This window comes from Ylistrum balloti, unplaced genomic scaffold (assembly GCF_031769215.1).
Source record: "Ylistrum balloti isolate Yb309-2 unplaced genomic scaffold, AGI_CSIRO_Ybal_v1 Utg369578, whole genome shotgun sequence".
Classification (NCBI taxonomy): domain Eukaryota; kingdom Metazoa; phylum Mollusca; class Bivalvia; order Pectinida; family Pectinidae; genus Ylistrum; species Ylistrum balloti.
The window spans coordinates 841940-860100 of NW_026781870.1; the positions used below are offsets into that span (position 1 = coordinate 841940).

The window sequence follows — 18161 nt, forward strand, 5'->3', positions numbered from 1 at the left end:
AGTCTTATTTAATGTTAATCCTTTTCAGAGGAATGATGATGGTAAATTGAGAATATTGAAATTGTGTATGAAAATATGACATCCATTGATTTTTAAATTAATGTCTGACGGCTAATTATTTTGTGAGACTCTTTGTTGATATTCTGGGACAATTGATAGAATTGAATGGACAAGACTAGTTTACAGGATTTACAGGATGGATGGGATCATGTTGGGAAATATAGCGTTAGTGTGGATAATAAGCATGACCATTGGTCATTCAAATGTCACTGACCAGTACTGTCTTTTGTTGACAGGAGTACTTCTGATACAAGTGGTTAGGTCAAGGAAAATGTCTCGACCATAGAATGTTGTGTGAACAAATCTTTTAAACATCTACCTTGGCTCTTCAGAATCTAATTATATTTACAAATGACATCTGGTGTCTGCCATTCAAAGTTTTGTTAGCTACGTACTCTGAAACACTACTTCTTCAGCTCGGATTCTACCAGTAGTTATGTGTCTCCTGTATGAAACAGCTTTCCAAAATGCTTAAACATCAAATATATGTAAAATATTTCTGTATATTTACAACAAATTTAACCCCATTCAGCAGAAAAAAACTGAAATGAAATCCGTAATAACTTGATATGGAACATGTCAGGCTTTGACTAGGCAAATATAAAGGTACTTGGAACTTCAGGGCTATCCACAAGGTATATGAGATCTCTCCTTTATAGATCTTGAGTAGAACGTTTTGTCAGGTAACCTAGAAGTTTTCTTTGTACCTTTGGGGGAAATCTTAACGAGCTTTTGTGCCCTACATACAAAAATGTGGATTAGTAGGGCAGACCCCAATTTCAGTACATAATTGGTTTATATTTTCGTCGCGTGGTTGTTCTGAACTTCTGATAATTATCTATTCAGTCCACGGAAAAGAGGAAAATGAATTGTCAGAATGTAACGGTAGATCACCATTTTTATACTGATATCAAATTATTTAAGAAATAGCTGTTTGAAAGTATCATTCTTATTATTTCACAGGTGACTAATATTTTGAGTCCAGTAGTTTATTGTAGAGGTGACTAATACTAGGATTTCCTGAATTTTTCACAAGTCCTTATTTCCTTTGATACCAAACAATTTACTCTAGAATGTAAATCATAGCATTTTTCCATACCAAGATATAATACATTTGTCAGTTCAAACAAAGAATTATCAACGAACCCCTTTAAATTATACAAAGTGTGAAATTTATTTGAGATTGAAATGGTATATATGAAATACATTAATTGTATATAACTTAAAACTTCCTTTTTGTTTTAAAATCATCTAAAGTAGATTTGTCACGAAAGTTAGTATGTCCATTTTGAAATCATTCAGCTTTCTACTTCTGTTTATTTTTGAAAAGGCTACTTTAAACACAACAAGGCTAGTAAAATAAATTTATCAATAACATCACAAAGAGATATAGACAGGCTTCTATCCCTCTATTGTACATCACTGGTTATTGTGCATATCCACCGGATTTACGTTTGTGATTCATGTATGTGGAAGTATGGTTGTAAAGATATAATTTAATAGCCACAAAACTTTTGTCTGGCTGATTTATTTGTTACAAAGAATATTTTGTAGGATATAGAACAAGATGTTTATTTTCATCTGTATTTATAGCCTGGCGATCAATAGACCTAATTTTTGTTTTATTGGATTTTAAGCCAGTCAGTTTTGGACCCATTAAAAATATCAAATGTGGCACCAACAATTTAATTAATCGAGGATAGTAATCACCCATTTAAGTCCATTTTTTGTTTTGTTTATTTATTGATTTTTTTACCAAAAATTAAAAAACACAATGTTCAATTAAGTCTTTGAAGAACTTTATAAGAAATATGATAGTTGAATTATTTTTTAAAATTTAAAATCTGGTTCAAATACCTACTCACTGATAAGATATTTGAATTCAGGTTTATTTAAAGGACACACACACACTTATATTATCTCAACAAATACTTCTGTTCAGACTAGTAATATGATAAGAAGATAGATCTATATATAAATCTTTATTATTGGGAAGCTTCAGTTCATGTCTACCTGTTATGTAATCGAAAGTCAAAGGTTTCCAATAGACGCAGACTATTTTGGGAAACACACACATAGTATAAATCAAGTGAATCCCCTTTCAAATATTTGCTTTGTGTTCCATTACTTCAAGTTGCTTCTTTAAATAGTACTGTGTACAAAGCATTTAAGTATAATTAAACATGAACCTTGCAGTTTCGGAGTTGGTAAGATATTTTTATTCAGGCGTTTTTTTTTGTACCATAAAGTATATTGGTATAAATTTTGTGCTTGTTTTAAGTGTTTGGATACTAGTTTGAATCCTCATGTTAAATGAAGTAATATTTTGTCCCTTCTCTCTTTCCTATTAAATTGTTTTAAATTTTCTGGTTACTCTACACAAAGGTACACAGATCAATCAGTGTCAATTTGATCTCTATTTAATTCCAATCAATACTATATAATGTGATGTATTTGTGTAAAACTCCACATGCATCTCTATGGTACTGAACTAGAACTGTTACTTGGTTCCCCAGAACATACATCAGAAATTCAATACTTACCTCAAGAATCTATACGGTATGTGATTTAGATTTATTTTAAGGTCAGGGTATAATCAAAGTTAAATATTAATAAACGAATATTTGTAACCACCCTCCCCACATCTCCTCCTCCCCATCTCATGCTATTTATATCCCACCTGTGTCCTGTAGCGAAGCTCTATGTGAACATACAACTGGGTAAGTAGGTCAGTGGGCCAGGCTCTATGTACAGTGGGCCATGTGTGTGCATACACTATACAGTGTTGGTAGTCTTAGCCAGCTAGCGGTAAAGCCTAGCACGGATTCTATCTCCACCCATACTACTATGTCTTTTATGTGTTCTCTCGTGGTAAGTAATTATATCCATACTTTTATCTTCGATATCCCACTTGTGGTAAAAATCATCAACATGGCTTCTGGATTTTCTTTCCTGTGGATTATTTTTTTTACAGAAGGGACACTTACTGTTTCATATTGCATTAGGTTTAAAGATTTCATTTTTGACTGTATATATAAATATATAACACATTTTTTATGCTATTATGCAGAGCTGTGGCAAATGCATTTCCTGTGATATTTTTTGCATGCATTCATGGGTCTCATTGATTTAAGTGGTTGTTCGTGTGAGTGTTTCAGCCTTTCTGTGCGAGGGGAAAATTCTGTTACCTACTATTGCTTGAAATGTAACAATTATGTCATCTATACTTATATGTAAGCTTCAAAGCTTACCTGAATTACTGAGTAAATTAGTCATCTCTGTGATATTGTATTTAAATTTCACTGAATGATGAGAACAGTAGATTTATTAACAGGGATCACAGTCTGCAAGTGTAAAATGGCTTGTATAATCCTAGAAATTTCTGAAATGTCAAAAATGTGAAATATTAAATCTAGTGTATTTGGATTCATGTCTTTTTAAATTGTAATTTTATCTCCTCAGAGTTTGAAATCATCTGTTGAGCAATATAACCACTGTAATTGCCAGCAGGTATATATATTATTTTTCAAAGTGTATTTTGTATGCTTATATTGATCAATAAATCACAAAAAAAATTTCACTGAAGTCATGAAACAGCTTTTGATTACTTTATTAGTTTAATTTTCAAACTATTACTTTCACAAGTTTATTCGCTCTTGAAAGATTTGAAAAATATATGAAAAATGAAAAACCTCAATAATATCAACAGTTACAGCAGACATATTTTTTTTTGATACAAGGTTATAAAAATTTTTAATTGGTTTTGAAATTATCGATATTTTACAGTATTGTTAGTAGTTCCTGGTAAAAAAACAACAAATATCTATTGGGTTTCTGTTGAATCATAAGCAAGCAATTAAATATTTTTGTCTTGTAATAAGGTCACCTCCTGACTCAGAGTCAGACTTTGTATGTTGGGTCCTTAGGCTTGAGTCAGACTTAGTATGTTGGGTCCTTGGGCTTGAGTCAGACTTTGTATGTTGGTTCCTCGGGCTCGTGTCAGACTTTGTATGTTGGTTCCTCAGGCTCGTGTCAGACTTTGTATGTTGGCACCTTGGGCTCAAGTCAGATGATGCAAAAATTTTCATCATTCTGCTGTCCTTCTCAGCAATGTCCTTTCTGCATGTTGCATTTTACCATAAATGATCCATGCCATGAATGACAAATTGCACATTTCTCCTAAGTAAAATTAAAAAAAAAAAAACAAAAAATAAGTTTTTGAAACTTTCAGCATAATACTGATCAATGAATAGGGTATTGACTTTGTCATTCCCAGACACTGGGTGTTCACAAATTGTTCGAATATGTGTATTTTCCTTGAACTATTGACAAGGTTTTAGGCATTTGACCCAGCTGGGTTAACTATATAAAATTTAGTATAGTTTATCATTGAAATAAAACAAGAATATGTACAACTCGTGTACGCAACAAAAAACTAGTTTCCTAATGAATAACATTAGTGACACAGCAGATCAGTAGTTCACGAGTTAGTCAAAACTTACAAACAATCGTAAACTGAACTGATCAAAGGATAGGGTATTTATTTTGTAATTGAGATGATCTTGAGGAGTTCAAATAAGGAGGGTTTTACTTCAGATATATCATAAATGAAATTAGACCAACAGACATTGAAAATGAACACCAGCTCCATCAGTTTTGAATTGGAGTATTAAGGGTTTAGAAAATCTGGTTAAATTCTATCAGCTTTGAAATATCTTGCTTTGCTGTGACACTAGTGTATCAACTTCAAGGACATCACAATTTGGAGGTGTCCTGCACTGATAAAATTTCTACTTTTTTCCTAGTAACCATGGAAGCATAAAACCAAAATAGCTACGTTTGCATTTTCAAAGTATTGCTGTTAAAGGTAATTTCTCAAACTCCATTCATTGAAAAATGTCATGATTTTTAAGTAGTTAATGTTTTAGTGGAATCACCAAATTTTTAGGTTTTCAAATTACCATGGCAACAAATAGTCAAAATGAAAAATTCATTTGTCTCTAGTGATAACAGAATTATCATTTTATAATTAAATTCATGGTTCCTTACATTCTTCAGCTTTTTACTGGGCAGGGGATTTAAGTTACTATATCCTTGCTACATTTTTTCAGAAGAGAACACTGTTTTTCAAACGCTGTGGTAATACACAGTTTGCTTTCAGCTTGAAAGTGAGCTTGGGTTTATGGCGTATCAATAGTGTATCTTAATCAGTGATTTTACTTGGTTTTACTGCTACAAATGTATCAGATTGACCATTAAAACTTCTGTTCTTGGGCTGGTATTGTTTGTCATAGAAATAAATGACTTTCCAGATGCAATATGATAAGAATCTTTTCTTTTCTCAAAAAGTATGATAAATCTGATGTAAGCATTCTTGGGTCTGGACAGACTTGTCAGTGTGGAGTGATAGATTATTGCATATATAACCAATATTGTAAATCTGTATACATCGGTTGGCCAACAAGAGAAAACCATTATATTAAAAACACTCCATAACAGGATAAAGAAAATGGTAATTATTTATCAATCTGCAGAGCTGGCAAAGGATGGAACATTTTCCCCTCATTTTGGGAAGAAAATTGGTGATTATGAAGGAAATTTTCTGGAGTAAATTACAAATTTTTGGAATATGTGATCATTTCAATTGAGAATGGGGTCCATTATCAGCCCAAAGAAGTCATAAAAAATCATGTTCTGTTTCATGAACATACAGTTACTCTATGTTTGCTGTTATTAGACATATTTGACATTTTCTGAATGAACACCACGTCTCTTTACCATATAAATTCCCAGTTGTCAGAGTCCATTTTGAGTATTCGAATACTGTATGGCATCTGTATAGAGTTTAACATATATGATTGACACAGTACAATGACGAGCAACCAAGCCCTTCCCAGGATTCAAGGATATTTCCTATTCAGATAGACCTCGTGGGCTTCAGTAAACGATAAGTCATAAGGAACTCAAAACACTTCTACCACAGCATTATAAACTTGATATTCTGCAGAAATTTTTCACTCTGCATGTTGTTCAAAACCGTAACAATCTATTAGAAAATTTTTTCCACAGTGACAAATTCTTTCACAATTGATTACCAGCACCATATATAGCATGTAATGGCTGGACATGAATACAAAGTACTAGTAACATTTACCCATAACTATAATGGTTTCCTTATTTGCTATTTTGTAGAAGTTCCCAAGGTGCCTCATCGACTGGTAGAGTGTTACTTCGTGAGACCAGTCCTCTGCGCCTTCTGTAAGTATTTATATTCAGAAATTTATTAAATGACAATTAGCTAGGATCTTTTCAAAAGGAAAAAGTTTGATATAGAGTCTGATTATTCTAGATGTTTTTTGGATTTTTGGCTACCATTGTAACCAATGACTTGTTAATTAACACTTTATTTTGTGGAAATGTTAACCCTAAATTTTAGACATCTTTTCTCAGTAAAACTGCCACCACAGGTATTTCCTATTGTGAGTTCCATCACAAGTAATAACCATCTTGATATTCAGTGGTTTGTGGTACAAGCTTTGTGCTTGAATTTGAGTGTATTAATTACTGAAGAAGAATGGAAGTTATTATTGTTGTCTCTGACTCTGAAGAATGACTTTCTTCAAACCAGATACGTGAATACTTGTATTTATTCAATAACTTTTTACTTCATAATTGACATATTTAACACAAGGAACTGCAAAATAGATTTTAAAAAACAAAAAGTCTTCCCAAAATTTCAATTTTATCTTCATTATATTCAAAATGACTGTGTTTATACCAGAAATGATCTGGTGCCTGGTAATATGCCAACTCATATCTAGTGCTTTTCAGTTTTAACATCAACAAATGCTATATTATCCTGTGACAAATCCACCCCTGACTATGTGTCAGAGGTAGTGTATAGGCCCTGTTGGATTTGTAGTATATATATGATATTTTATTTAGAAAAAAATGCCCAGAAAACTGTCAAGAAATGATAGATAATTATAATATATTAAGTGAAGGTGTTGAAAGCATTGCATGAATATATTGTACTTCTACCATTAGTAAATAAAACAAACAGATTTTCATACAATTTTCTAGATCAATATTTCATAATCAGCGGTCATCATATTCCTTTCCATTTGACAGTGAAATTGCCAAATGAATTTGTTGTTGCTTAGAGCATAGATAATTAGGTTTTGAATTTAATTTACATACACTAAAATCATTTCACACAAGCTAACTTGTTATTTCACTCCACAGTTCCTTTTTACTTTTGATAGATTAATTGTGGGAAAAGGGATATTGTTTTGCATACGTCCATCATACTTTAAAGAAAAATCTTTAAGACACATTAAATATCTCACCTATATGTTTTGTGTTTGAATGAAATTTTAAATTCTAAAAGTTGTAGCTTGAATGCAATTTAGAATAATTGGACAAGTATTATCAACCAAATGAAAAATACAATAAAACTTAATAAAGATGGTAATTTTGTTGAAGCTCATAAATAATGCATGATGTAAATGTGACTACATGTAGTAGGATATGGAATACATTGGAACTCTTTTCTGATTGGGAGGTAAATTTGTACAGGTAAGCATAAATGTCATAATTGATTTCTGTCAGGGGAACAATTAAACAGCTTTTAGTGAAAGTATTAGGGCATAAAGGCTGGAGCCAGTAAGATCATTGATCTGGGTGGCATAGCGTTTCCTTGCATTGATGAAGATAGCAGGCTCAGGGATGTGGGGATGCGGTGCATCCAAGTACAGAAAGGTTATACTGGGAATCCTACTTTTTAAGATGTACACATCAACGTCATTTTCACACCCATGTCGTGTAAATGTGAATGAAATAAATTTCTACCTGTTATATTATTGTTTAATTTTGAGATAAATTTCTCCCAGTATGGTTGTTGCTGAGATGAATTTCTTCCTTTCTGTTCACTGATGAGATAGATATCTCCCTGTATGTTCACTGTTAAGATAGATATCTCCCTGTATGTTCACTGTTAAGATAGATTTCTCCCTGTATGTTCACTGCTAAGATAGATTTCTCCCTGTATGTTCACTGTTAAGATAGATATCTCCCTGTATGTTCACTGTTAAGATAGATTTCTCCCTGTATGTTCACTACTAAGATAGATTTCTCCCTGTATGTTCACTGTTAAGATAGATATCTCCCTGTATGTTCACTGTTAAGATAGATTTCTCCCTGTATGTTCACTGCTAAGATAGATTTCTCCCTGTATGTTCACTGTTAAGATAGATTTCTCCCTGTATGTTCACTGCTAACATAGATTTCTCCCTGTATGTTCACTGCTAAGATATATTTCTCCCTGTATGTTCACTGCTAAGATAGATTTCTCCCTGTATGTTCACTGTTAAGATAGATATCTCCCTATATGTTCACTGCTAAGATAGATTTCTCCCTGTATGTTCACTGTTAAGATAGATATCTCCCTGTATGTTCACTGCTAACATAGATATCTCCCTGTATGTTCACCGTTAAGATAGATTTCTCCCTGTATGTTCACTGTTAAGATATATTTCTCCCTGTATGTTCACTGTTAAGATAGATTTCTCCCTGTATGTTCACTGTTAAGATAGATATCTCCCTGTATGTTCACTGCTAAGATAGATTTCTCCCTGTATGTTCACTGTTAAGATAGATTTCTCCCTGTATGTTCACTGCTAAGATATATTTCTCCCTGTATGTTCACTGCTAAGATATATTTCTCACTGTATGTTCACTGCTAAGATAGATTTCTCCCTTTATGTTCACTGTTAAGATAGATTTCTCCCTGTATGGTCACTACTAAGATAGATATCTCCCTGTATGTTCACTGTTAAGATAGATTTCTCCCTGTATGTTCACTGTTAAGATAGATATCTCCCTGTATGTTCACTGCTAAGATAGATTTCTCCCTGTATGTTCACTGCTAAGATAGATATATTCCTGTATGTTCACTGCTAACATAGATTTCTCCCTGTATGTTCACTGTTCAGATAGATTTCTCCCTGTATGTTCACTGTAAAGATAGATTTCTCCTGGTACAGATTTCACTGTCAGAGATTTGATGTTTTACTAATGAAGCTTTATTTAAAACAGCTTTGATACTTAAATGAAAACTTTCCAATAGTCAAATTGGTGTTTTATTATTCATTTACAAGTAGACAGATGTGTTCATATTTCTTGAAAGAAAACTTTTAAAATCTGAAATTTGGAAATGCCTTTTGGGGATGAAGCACCAATTCAAATAACTCATTGATTGTTTTTTTAAATTGACTTGCTAAATAAGAGCAAAACTTGAGTAATTATCTGACACAGATGTTATGTAATAGTGACACCTTAAGGAGTAGAATTTAACAGAAAAGAACGGGACCAATGATTGCCCAACCCTTTTCCAAATACAATTTGCTGATTGTGCTGGCTCAGTGTTTGCTAAGGTAGAGACAGGTATTGATCAATTTGCCGTTATGTAAGAGGTAATGATACAAATTCACAGGCCTGACCCAATAACACACTTAGATTTCCCTGGAGGTGTTGTATTGTAGATAGCTTGTCTGACCCACTAGCACATATTATCAGGTTGGCATCCAGTTATGAATTGCAAACACGACACAAAGCAGAGAATTAACTATTTAACAACAACAGGATAATGAAATTAGGAAGACTTTAGATTAGTAACTGGGCGGTTTTTTTCTCTGTCATTCCCGTGTGACGAAGACAAAATGGGGTTCGGAGAACTGGTGAGAAGGAAAATGAGAAAAGCTGAAATGGGTTGATCAAGACAAGTTTAGAAAATCAATAGAGAGGTTGGCTATGTATGAATCACAAGGCAGGTCATCGTGTTACTGATTGGTGTTAGGCACAGCTGCTAGGTGTCTCTGGGGGTTAGTTAATACAGGGACTTTAGTTGTCACAGAGATTTATAAAGGGTTTCAGTATTTCAGGGAACTAATAGGCTCATTGTAGCCTTCATGAGCTCAAAGTCTCTCTTGGAGTTCTGTCTTCATTTGAGCTTCAACAGATAAGAGCTTACAGGTTTTATGATTATAAGTTAAGCCTTTTCTGATGTCTGACCTCCTTGTCACCTCTAGGTGCTCATACTGGGCTTGTCAGAGCTATTTTTATCTTATAAAACCTTATTATCACATATGGAATAGTTTGTAGGCTCATACAGTAAGACCTTGCTGACATGGATTGAGTTTGTTTGGGAGTTTTTTTGAGCTTCAAGTCATGCTGAGATCAATTTGCTATTGGCACAAAGAATAAGTTAGCACTTACAGCTTCTGAATTTACTAAGCCTACATAGGTTAACATTCTCAAAAGTGTTTAAATCTTAGGACAACAGCAATACCCCAGGGCTTCAGTGTCTGGTTTAGGGCATGCAATCTCCTAGATAAAAATCTGAGGAATTCACATTCTCAAACTGGATAATAAGAACTTAGAAAATAGAGCAAATTAAAATAGAGCAAGTTAAAACTATGTCTCAGGAGCGACCTACTGAAATATGAAGAAGTGAATAATTTCACCCCAAAATTTAAATAAAACCACTTCTAAAATATCCAGGCTTATTAAAAGATATTAAGCCAGCAGTGAGGTTACTTATCAAGTGACTGGTTGCCATAAGCAACTAAGATAGTTGTCATTAAAAAATGTATTACTACACAAGAGTTGTCAGCTTTCAAAATATCTAATAGGGACTTAGTTAGATCATGATCTTTATGAGGCTTAAGTTAGAAGTTAGATCATGATCTTTATGAGGCTTAAGTCAGAAGTTAGATCATGATCTTTATGAGGCTTATCATAATAAATATCAGTCTTCAGCATCTTTCTACTGCAGCAATATCCACTGTCATGGAAACATGAGTATCTTAATCTCACAGGGATGTATTGGAGCTAAAAAAATGTGTAAGTGGTTTACAACATGAATATTGAATCATTCAATACAATAACAGATTTTTAGGAATACCCTAATTTTATGCTGATTCAGTAAAGCATCACCAAGTTTGGCGGTGTTGCAGTAACACCAAACAAGCTTTTCTGATAAGCCTGACAAGGTTTACGAAGCCTCTCTGGTGGCTGATGAAGCCTCTCTGGTGGCTGACGACAATCCTTTACAGTGGCCCACTGAGCCCACTGTTACTATATATAGATATGTGATTACAACACGTCTGGTGGCGATGTAATTGTCATCCTGGCCTCATTCCTCCTGGCCTCATTCAGTTCCTTTCATGAGCAGTTCAATAACTACTCAGGCAATCTTTGTGGCTGGTGTTAATGAAGACTGATGACAGACTCTGGTCAAGTACTGATTACCATTTCAGCTTCTCACATTTAACTGTATCTCTAACCTTTCAAAACGTTCCACTGATCTTTTGAAACAGCTGAAATCAATAATTGGATGACCTACATTGGAGGTTAGCCAATGGAAAGGGGACTGTTTCTCCAGCTTATGATGTAAGACTTTTCAGAGCTATTTATAGAAATCCTTGTAAAGGAAGTCAGATTATTTAGGGAGTATTGTCAATTCCTCAATCTTCATGATATACACATTGTGTTCTCTGATCACATAATTTAGCTACATGACAGTTACAAAGATATTCAAATTGCTTAAAGTCCACACTCGATGCCAAAACTTTCAAAAATATTTTTCAGAATCTGCATTTTATGTACCTTTCTTTGTTTGGATGCCAATGATAATTTGGTAATTTGGACTAAAATAGGATAAGGATCTAGGGCTACTAGACTGACTTTGTTGCATATCATCTCTAGTACTGTTTCAATCTGTTTTAATCTCTTCTCAGTATACATAGACGATTGCAACCCTTTAATAAACTTCTCAGGAACAAGGTCTTTATAGTTGGCTAGATGATGGAAAGTGTTGGGAATATCTTGGGATCACAATTACATATGTTAGAGTATGGTAGAGCTATGACAGTTTTGAGGATGAACAAAATTGTTGTAGAGAGGTCATGGAATTTTAAGTAATCTTAGTGACATTATATGTTGATCATGGAAGGAGCTTGATGGTATATATTGCTTTGAAAACAATTATAGAACCACTTGGCTTTATCACCTATTTTTAAAGCTGGAGTGACAACTTCAGCCTTATTGCAGGAGTGTCATGCTTGTGTCGTACAAACTTCTGTCGTGTTGTTTCTTCTAGGCACATTGGTGAGATATTGGGCAATAGTTGACTCCAAACTTGATGTGGTTATGGTTTGCAAGTTTTATTTTGTAGGTTTTATTTCAACTTTTGGCCGTTGGTCTATTTGTATAAAGTATATACCTGGACAAGTGACGTGGAATGTCAACAATCTTATTTTATTATGGTGCCTTAAATCTGTTTTCCTCACATCAAGAACGTAATCATATACTTTTAGTTAGTGTAGTAGAGCTTGTTGGGATGCAGAAAGCTTTAAAGAAAAAGTGATCAAGCATAATAAGAAATTAAAAGCAATAATTTGGCCAGGCTCCATCTGACACAAACTGAAAGATGCAACCGTGTTCCTGTTTGTTGTCATTGGTTGTCCATCTGTCTAAAGATTTTGACCAGGTTTCATCTAACACAGATTGGAAGAAACAGTCAGTCTGATTGTGACAAGGCTTTTGATTAAGGTTTTTCATTGTAATATAAAAATTAAAGCATCCTATTTATATGTATCATGTTGAGTAAGTATACCTGAAATGTCAGATATATGCTTACATATGTATAGCTTCACTAAATCCTGTGAGACATTGAAGTTCACTCATTTTCTGTGAAAGTAACTTGTTTGCACTGATAGCATTTAAAAATTTATCCTCATTTACTTGTGAAATAAGAGTGATCAAACAGTCAAGGTCCTTGTCATGATAAAGTAGTCGTCAGATTGCCAAGGTCAAAAGGTTACAAATGGAAACATATTCTATAATTACAAAATAATGCCTTGATGAATATTGATCAAAGATGTTGTTTGTTAAATGACTGGTGACGTCCACTTATAGCACAAATGATGAAGGGTCATCGAGGTCTGGTGATGAATGGTCGTCTTTCACAATACCTGTAGTGATTATTGATCAAAGGTAACGGTTGAAAAGAATTATCTCTGTCATTCTATAGCTTTTCACTGTTATCTACAAAAAATATCAGTTCAGTGTATGAATTATATGACAGAAGAATTTGTGAATGTTGAATTAAAAAGCCTTGATGACCATTTTTATGGGACAAAGGATAAGAATTGATATGAAGGATATCGGTATGCAGGGCTCATTAATGAAGTAGAAACATGGCATTGATATCATTGTTTAAAAGTCTTTTTAGCATGCACAGAAATTAGTAATGACAGATCAGCACAAAAATGGCTTTATCATAAAAAAATATCCAACAAATGGAAAGAATACAAATGTGTTTCCTTAAAACATTTTATTAGTTCATGCGGCTCTCAGCCCATGTATTCACCCCATAGGCATATCACAGGGTATCCATCTTGTGAGCTTTCCGCGTATTGAGTTTCTTTTTAAAAAGTATGGATTTCATTTGTTTAAAGTTTCTGTATATCATGAGTGTAATGTGGGAAAAGAGATTTTTTCTTTTTGAAATGAAAAAATCTTGTTTTGTACATGTTTTTAAATCATATGTCATTTAGATAGAATTATCTATATGTACAACTGAATCTTGTTGGTGGGCATATTTCTGTTTAGACAGGTAAATGGATATCTGACCATCAGTTTTGATTCTGGATGTGCTGTCTCTTATCTCCTTACACCAGATCAGATAACACAGATGAATTTGATTTGTCATGCTTATAATTAAAAGTGCTCCTCTCTCTTATCCTACAAAAATCTGTTGAGTTTTGTCACAGTATAAAATCACAAGCTTAAATTTGTGTCCAGATTCCCAGTCCTAAAACCAACATTTTTCTATGTAAATGTTTCCTAGTTCCACGACCTTGTTTAAAGTAAGTACTAAACTTCAGATTTCTTATTCTGACTTACTACACTACAGAAGAAAGTGCCCTACTCCCATCAAAAGTGTGTTAAATTTTGTCTAAGGGTATACATACAAGGTAAGAGTGCCTGTGACCTGATGAACTTAGATACAGTAAGAAATACCTTTGTGCTTACTTCTTAAGGGGCCAATGTTATCTAACCACTGAAATAAATTAGCATCCTTTTCGACCAGGTTTTATAATGTTTTCCAACCAGGTAAGATCAGGTAATCTAATTGAGAGACTTATCTTTCTTAATGTCTTTTTGTTGTAAATTTTGTATATCATAGCCATTCTCATCCTCCTAGGTCATATATTTACTACTTTTGATGTCAAAGATAGAAAAATAAGATGTCTGAATTTAGATATTGTCCTGCAGGTGCTATTTTCATTGTTTATTTCAAATATCTGCCAAGGGGCAACAACAAAATCAGTTCAGAAACAATGATGTTGATGATTTTTTTCTCACAGGACACGCATATGTAAACGACCCTTTAAAAAAAGCATAGGCATGAAGATAAACAATAACCCGTCAACTGCTATTGTGGGAGCATATACTGCTGTGAATAGAGATCTTAGCAGGAAGAATACATATATTTTAGTATAGAAATATTATTAACTCTCTCTGCCCAGCCTGGCAGTGAAGTTAGTGGGTATACAATGGAATCAGCTTGCCATGTGTCCATGAGAAAAGAAATTATAGATTTTACAAATATCAACAACTAAAAGGTGTGGTCTGAAACCTTTGAAAATCAAGTGAAATGACAATTATCTACAACTGGTTTTATTAATTAAATCACTCTTGAATATGGACACATGCCTCAGCTGGACAGGACATTTGACCAAGAAGGAACACACATATCACTAGTTATTCTGGTCAGTTTTACCATCTGTCATATAATGGCTTCAGTGACCTTCATCTTCTAAAATAACAATCTTTAGAAAATCTTAGGTCTGCTTGACCGATATATTGATGACCCACTGGTAATAATAATGACCTATGCCAAAAGGTGACCATCGCTGACCATCCTGTGTAAGGCTGATATGTGATAAAGTCTAAAGGCTGTTTTTAACCTGCATGGGGGTGTGGTTATGGAGCAGCCTGGTTTCATGCATGTTTGTTCAGTGAGGCACGAATTATTTTTAATAGAAGACATGTATGAATTAGGGATTTTGTGTGACTGCTATATTATAATAATCTGATTGAACCAAACATCTTTGACACATGTAACATTATATAATTGTCTTATTAAATGGCATGGGGTTTTTTTTTGTTTTTTTTTTTTTTGACAATATTACAAAACCAGCTGTCCTTTGATTCATGGCAAATATTCAGATTAACTTTCCAAAATTGATTGCTAGCTGATGAATTTTAGATTTTACACAGTGGAATTTGTGATTTTAGATTTAAATTTAGATTTAAATTCAGTTTTCAATCTTAAGTGATAGCTTTATTTGAGATATTCTCATTACCTTTATTATGTCTGACAATACATTATGTGTATACTGAAACAATGCTGTCCATCATAATGATGTAATGTGCTTTAGGTGAAATGTCACACTTTGATCTTTTATAAAGGATACATTTGTGATCATTATAATTCCATAGTTTTAACCTATACCTGATAACATAAATCAATCCAATTTCGGGAGAATTCTTTTTCTTTTTTTTTCCAGAGAACTTATGGGAGACTACATTGTGAATTTAAAATCATTCAGATACTATTTCTTTGTAGGAAAGTGTCAGTATTGAAATATTTTTTCTATCAAAAATCAATCATTGAATGCTTGCATGTACTTTACAAAATATAGATAAAATAAGAAAGATAAATAGTATATTAGACTTAACCAAACTAGACTAACCTAGTTTGATAAAAAAAACTTGCTGAATTACATTAACTTAATTGTAAAATCTTATTTTAATTCTTTTGAAATGATTTGAAATTAAGGTCAAGCTTTCTGTAATACCTGTATGTATTTCTTATCAAGTACATCTTATAATCCAGATAGATTTAGAAACAGCAGCTTTCTTTTGTTGTAAATTCATAGCCTATTAAACAAGCTGTATGGATGATCTAGATCAAATTATGTACCCAACAGGTTTGGTCCTTTGTTGTTAAATGTATGTCAGATTGTAAAATTGAGGTCGCGACTATAGAGCAAACCAAGCACTTACATTATGTTCTATATTTCCTTTGTGATACTTATTGCTAATGTAAATAGCCTTTTGTGTGTCCTCTACAAATATTGACTCTCTATCATCGAGCAATTTGGGTTGACTACATAGTGGTGAACTGTCTGTAGTACTAAGTGTAAATATTTCCAAGGCCACAAGGTTATGACCAGGACGAAAAAAACCTGCCTGCTTTCATTTCAACTTGCATTAACTAATAAAGAAACAAATGGAAAAATATTTGATTTTGATTTTATTAAGGAGATATGCTACTTTGTCGCAACAGAAAAGAGTTCCTCAGTTATAAGTCTGCACAATAAAGTTTATGATAAATAATTTTGTCATTGTAAAGATTTCAGATTATGTGATCCTTGATAAATAATTATAAATCATCATTGCACAGAATTCACAAATGTAATTTCATAATTTTCTTTATGTTTGAATTTTTTTAGAGAGTATTAAAAAATATATGTATATATATATATGTATGCATTTCTGTTTGGTGTAGATATAATGCTCAAATGAAATAAAATGATAAAATTGCCAGTAAACCTCACAATTTATCCTGATCACTGATAGGACAGTCAGGTGTATATAACTTCTTTTTAAATGGTATACAAATGTAGAATTTTACATACTGCTACCATGGTATCATTTCACAAAAGAAAATCGTTGTTAGAACAACAGAGAGGATGGATTTTCTGTGTTTATCTGTAGAAGTCTGTGTCATACTCATTTAAAATTAAAACCAATGCCATATATTACCAAATCCCATATAGAATGTAAAGTCATAAACCTACATTGGTGTTCGTGCTAGCATAATCCTCAGGGATTTTGATAACCTAGTACGGTTGTACTCAGCTGATATCTTGTTAGTACAATTTTACATGGTTGATACTAGTAGAATCTGTAACCTGTAACGGAGTGAGTTTGGGGTATTTCAGTTGAGGGCTAAGATCCTGTAACATAATCCCAATTGAGGCATTAGCTGAGGTTAGGATATTACCAGATCTTAGCCCAAGACTGAGATACCCTGATCTCACTCAGTTACAGGTAATAGATCTTTTTTCATGCACCTACTACTCTGAAAATTATGCAATATTTCATCAGAGTTTGGCGTGTCCTGTGGGAGCCTCAAACTACCCACACAGCCTCTTCACTTTTTAACAACGTTTGAAAAGTGCCGCATAAACAATTTTGGCCATAAATAAAAATACTGTACTACCTTTCAAGAGTACGGGGTAGCATTTTTTATTCCATTTTAAATATGATTAATCAAATATAAATGCATGGGTGTAGGTGCGACCTACACCTACACACGGATGAATACACCGATGTGTGAAAATATTCTGTGAAAACGCATGTAAGGGTACTAGACAGATCAGGTAAGATGGAAAAATCTAGGATGGGTTATTACACTGGATATCCCTGTCTAAGGTGCAAGAAAGCAGTATCCAAGCCTGCCTAGTTTGGAAGTGGCAAACATATATCAGAGAAAAGCCAAACTTTTTGCTTTACAGAAATGTTAGTCAACAATCTCCATGTTTTTGGGACCAATCATTAATTGAATTATATTTCTGCATGTTGGCAGTGGTTATCAATGGTATTAGATTTTAGAAAAAATGACGACCTCCACTGACTAATAATAATATTGTCTTTGTTAGGGTATCTAACGGCATGTAGGCATGCAATACAAGGGTTTTTATACCTGATGGCTTTCACCTGATGGCTTTCATGCGGAAGCCTGGTACAATTGGCCTGGTACATCAATTCTAATACAAAGCTACCATAGTGGGACCTATTTCAAAACTTGCAGAAAGATATTATCAAAACCTGCTGAGTTAACCTTAGGCAAAATCTGCTAGAATATACTTTATATTTAAAGCTTGTTACAATTGGCTGAAATCTATCATGCCAGAATTTTACATACTATAGCTGACATGACCTCTAGCTAGCTAAAGCTGACC

At 33.4% G+C, this 18161-nt stretch overlaps 1 protein-coding gene across 1 annotated transcript in view; it reads left to right on the forward strand.

The window, feature by feature from the left end:
• Positions 1-18161, forward strand: part of LOC132565657 (phosphatidylinositol 3-kinase regulatory subunit alpha-like) — a 127704-nt gene that overhangs the window by 64077 nt on the left and 45466 nt on the right. The window contains exon 3 of the mRNA XM_060230356.1: positions 6253-6318. Within this exon, the coding sequence (XP_060086339.1) occupies positions 6253-6318 (66 nt within the window). The remainder of the gene's footprint in view (positions 1-6252; positions 6319-18161) is intronic.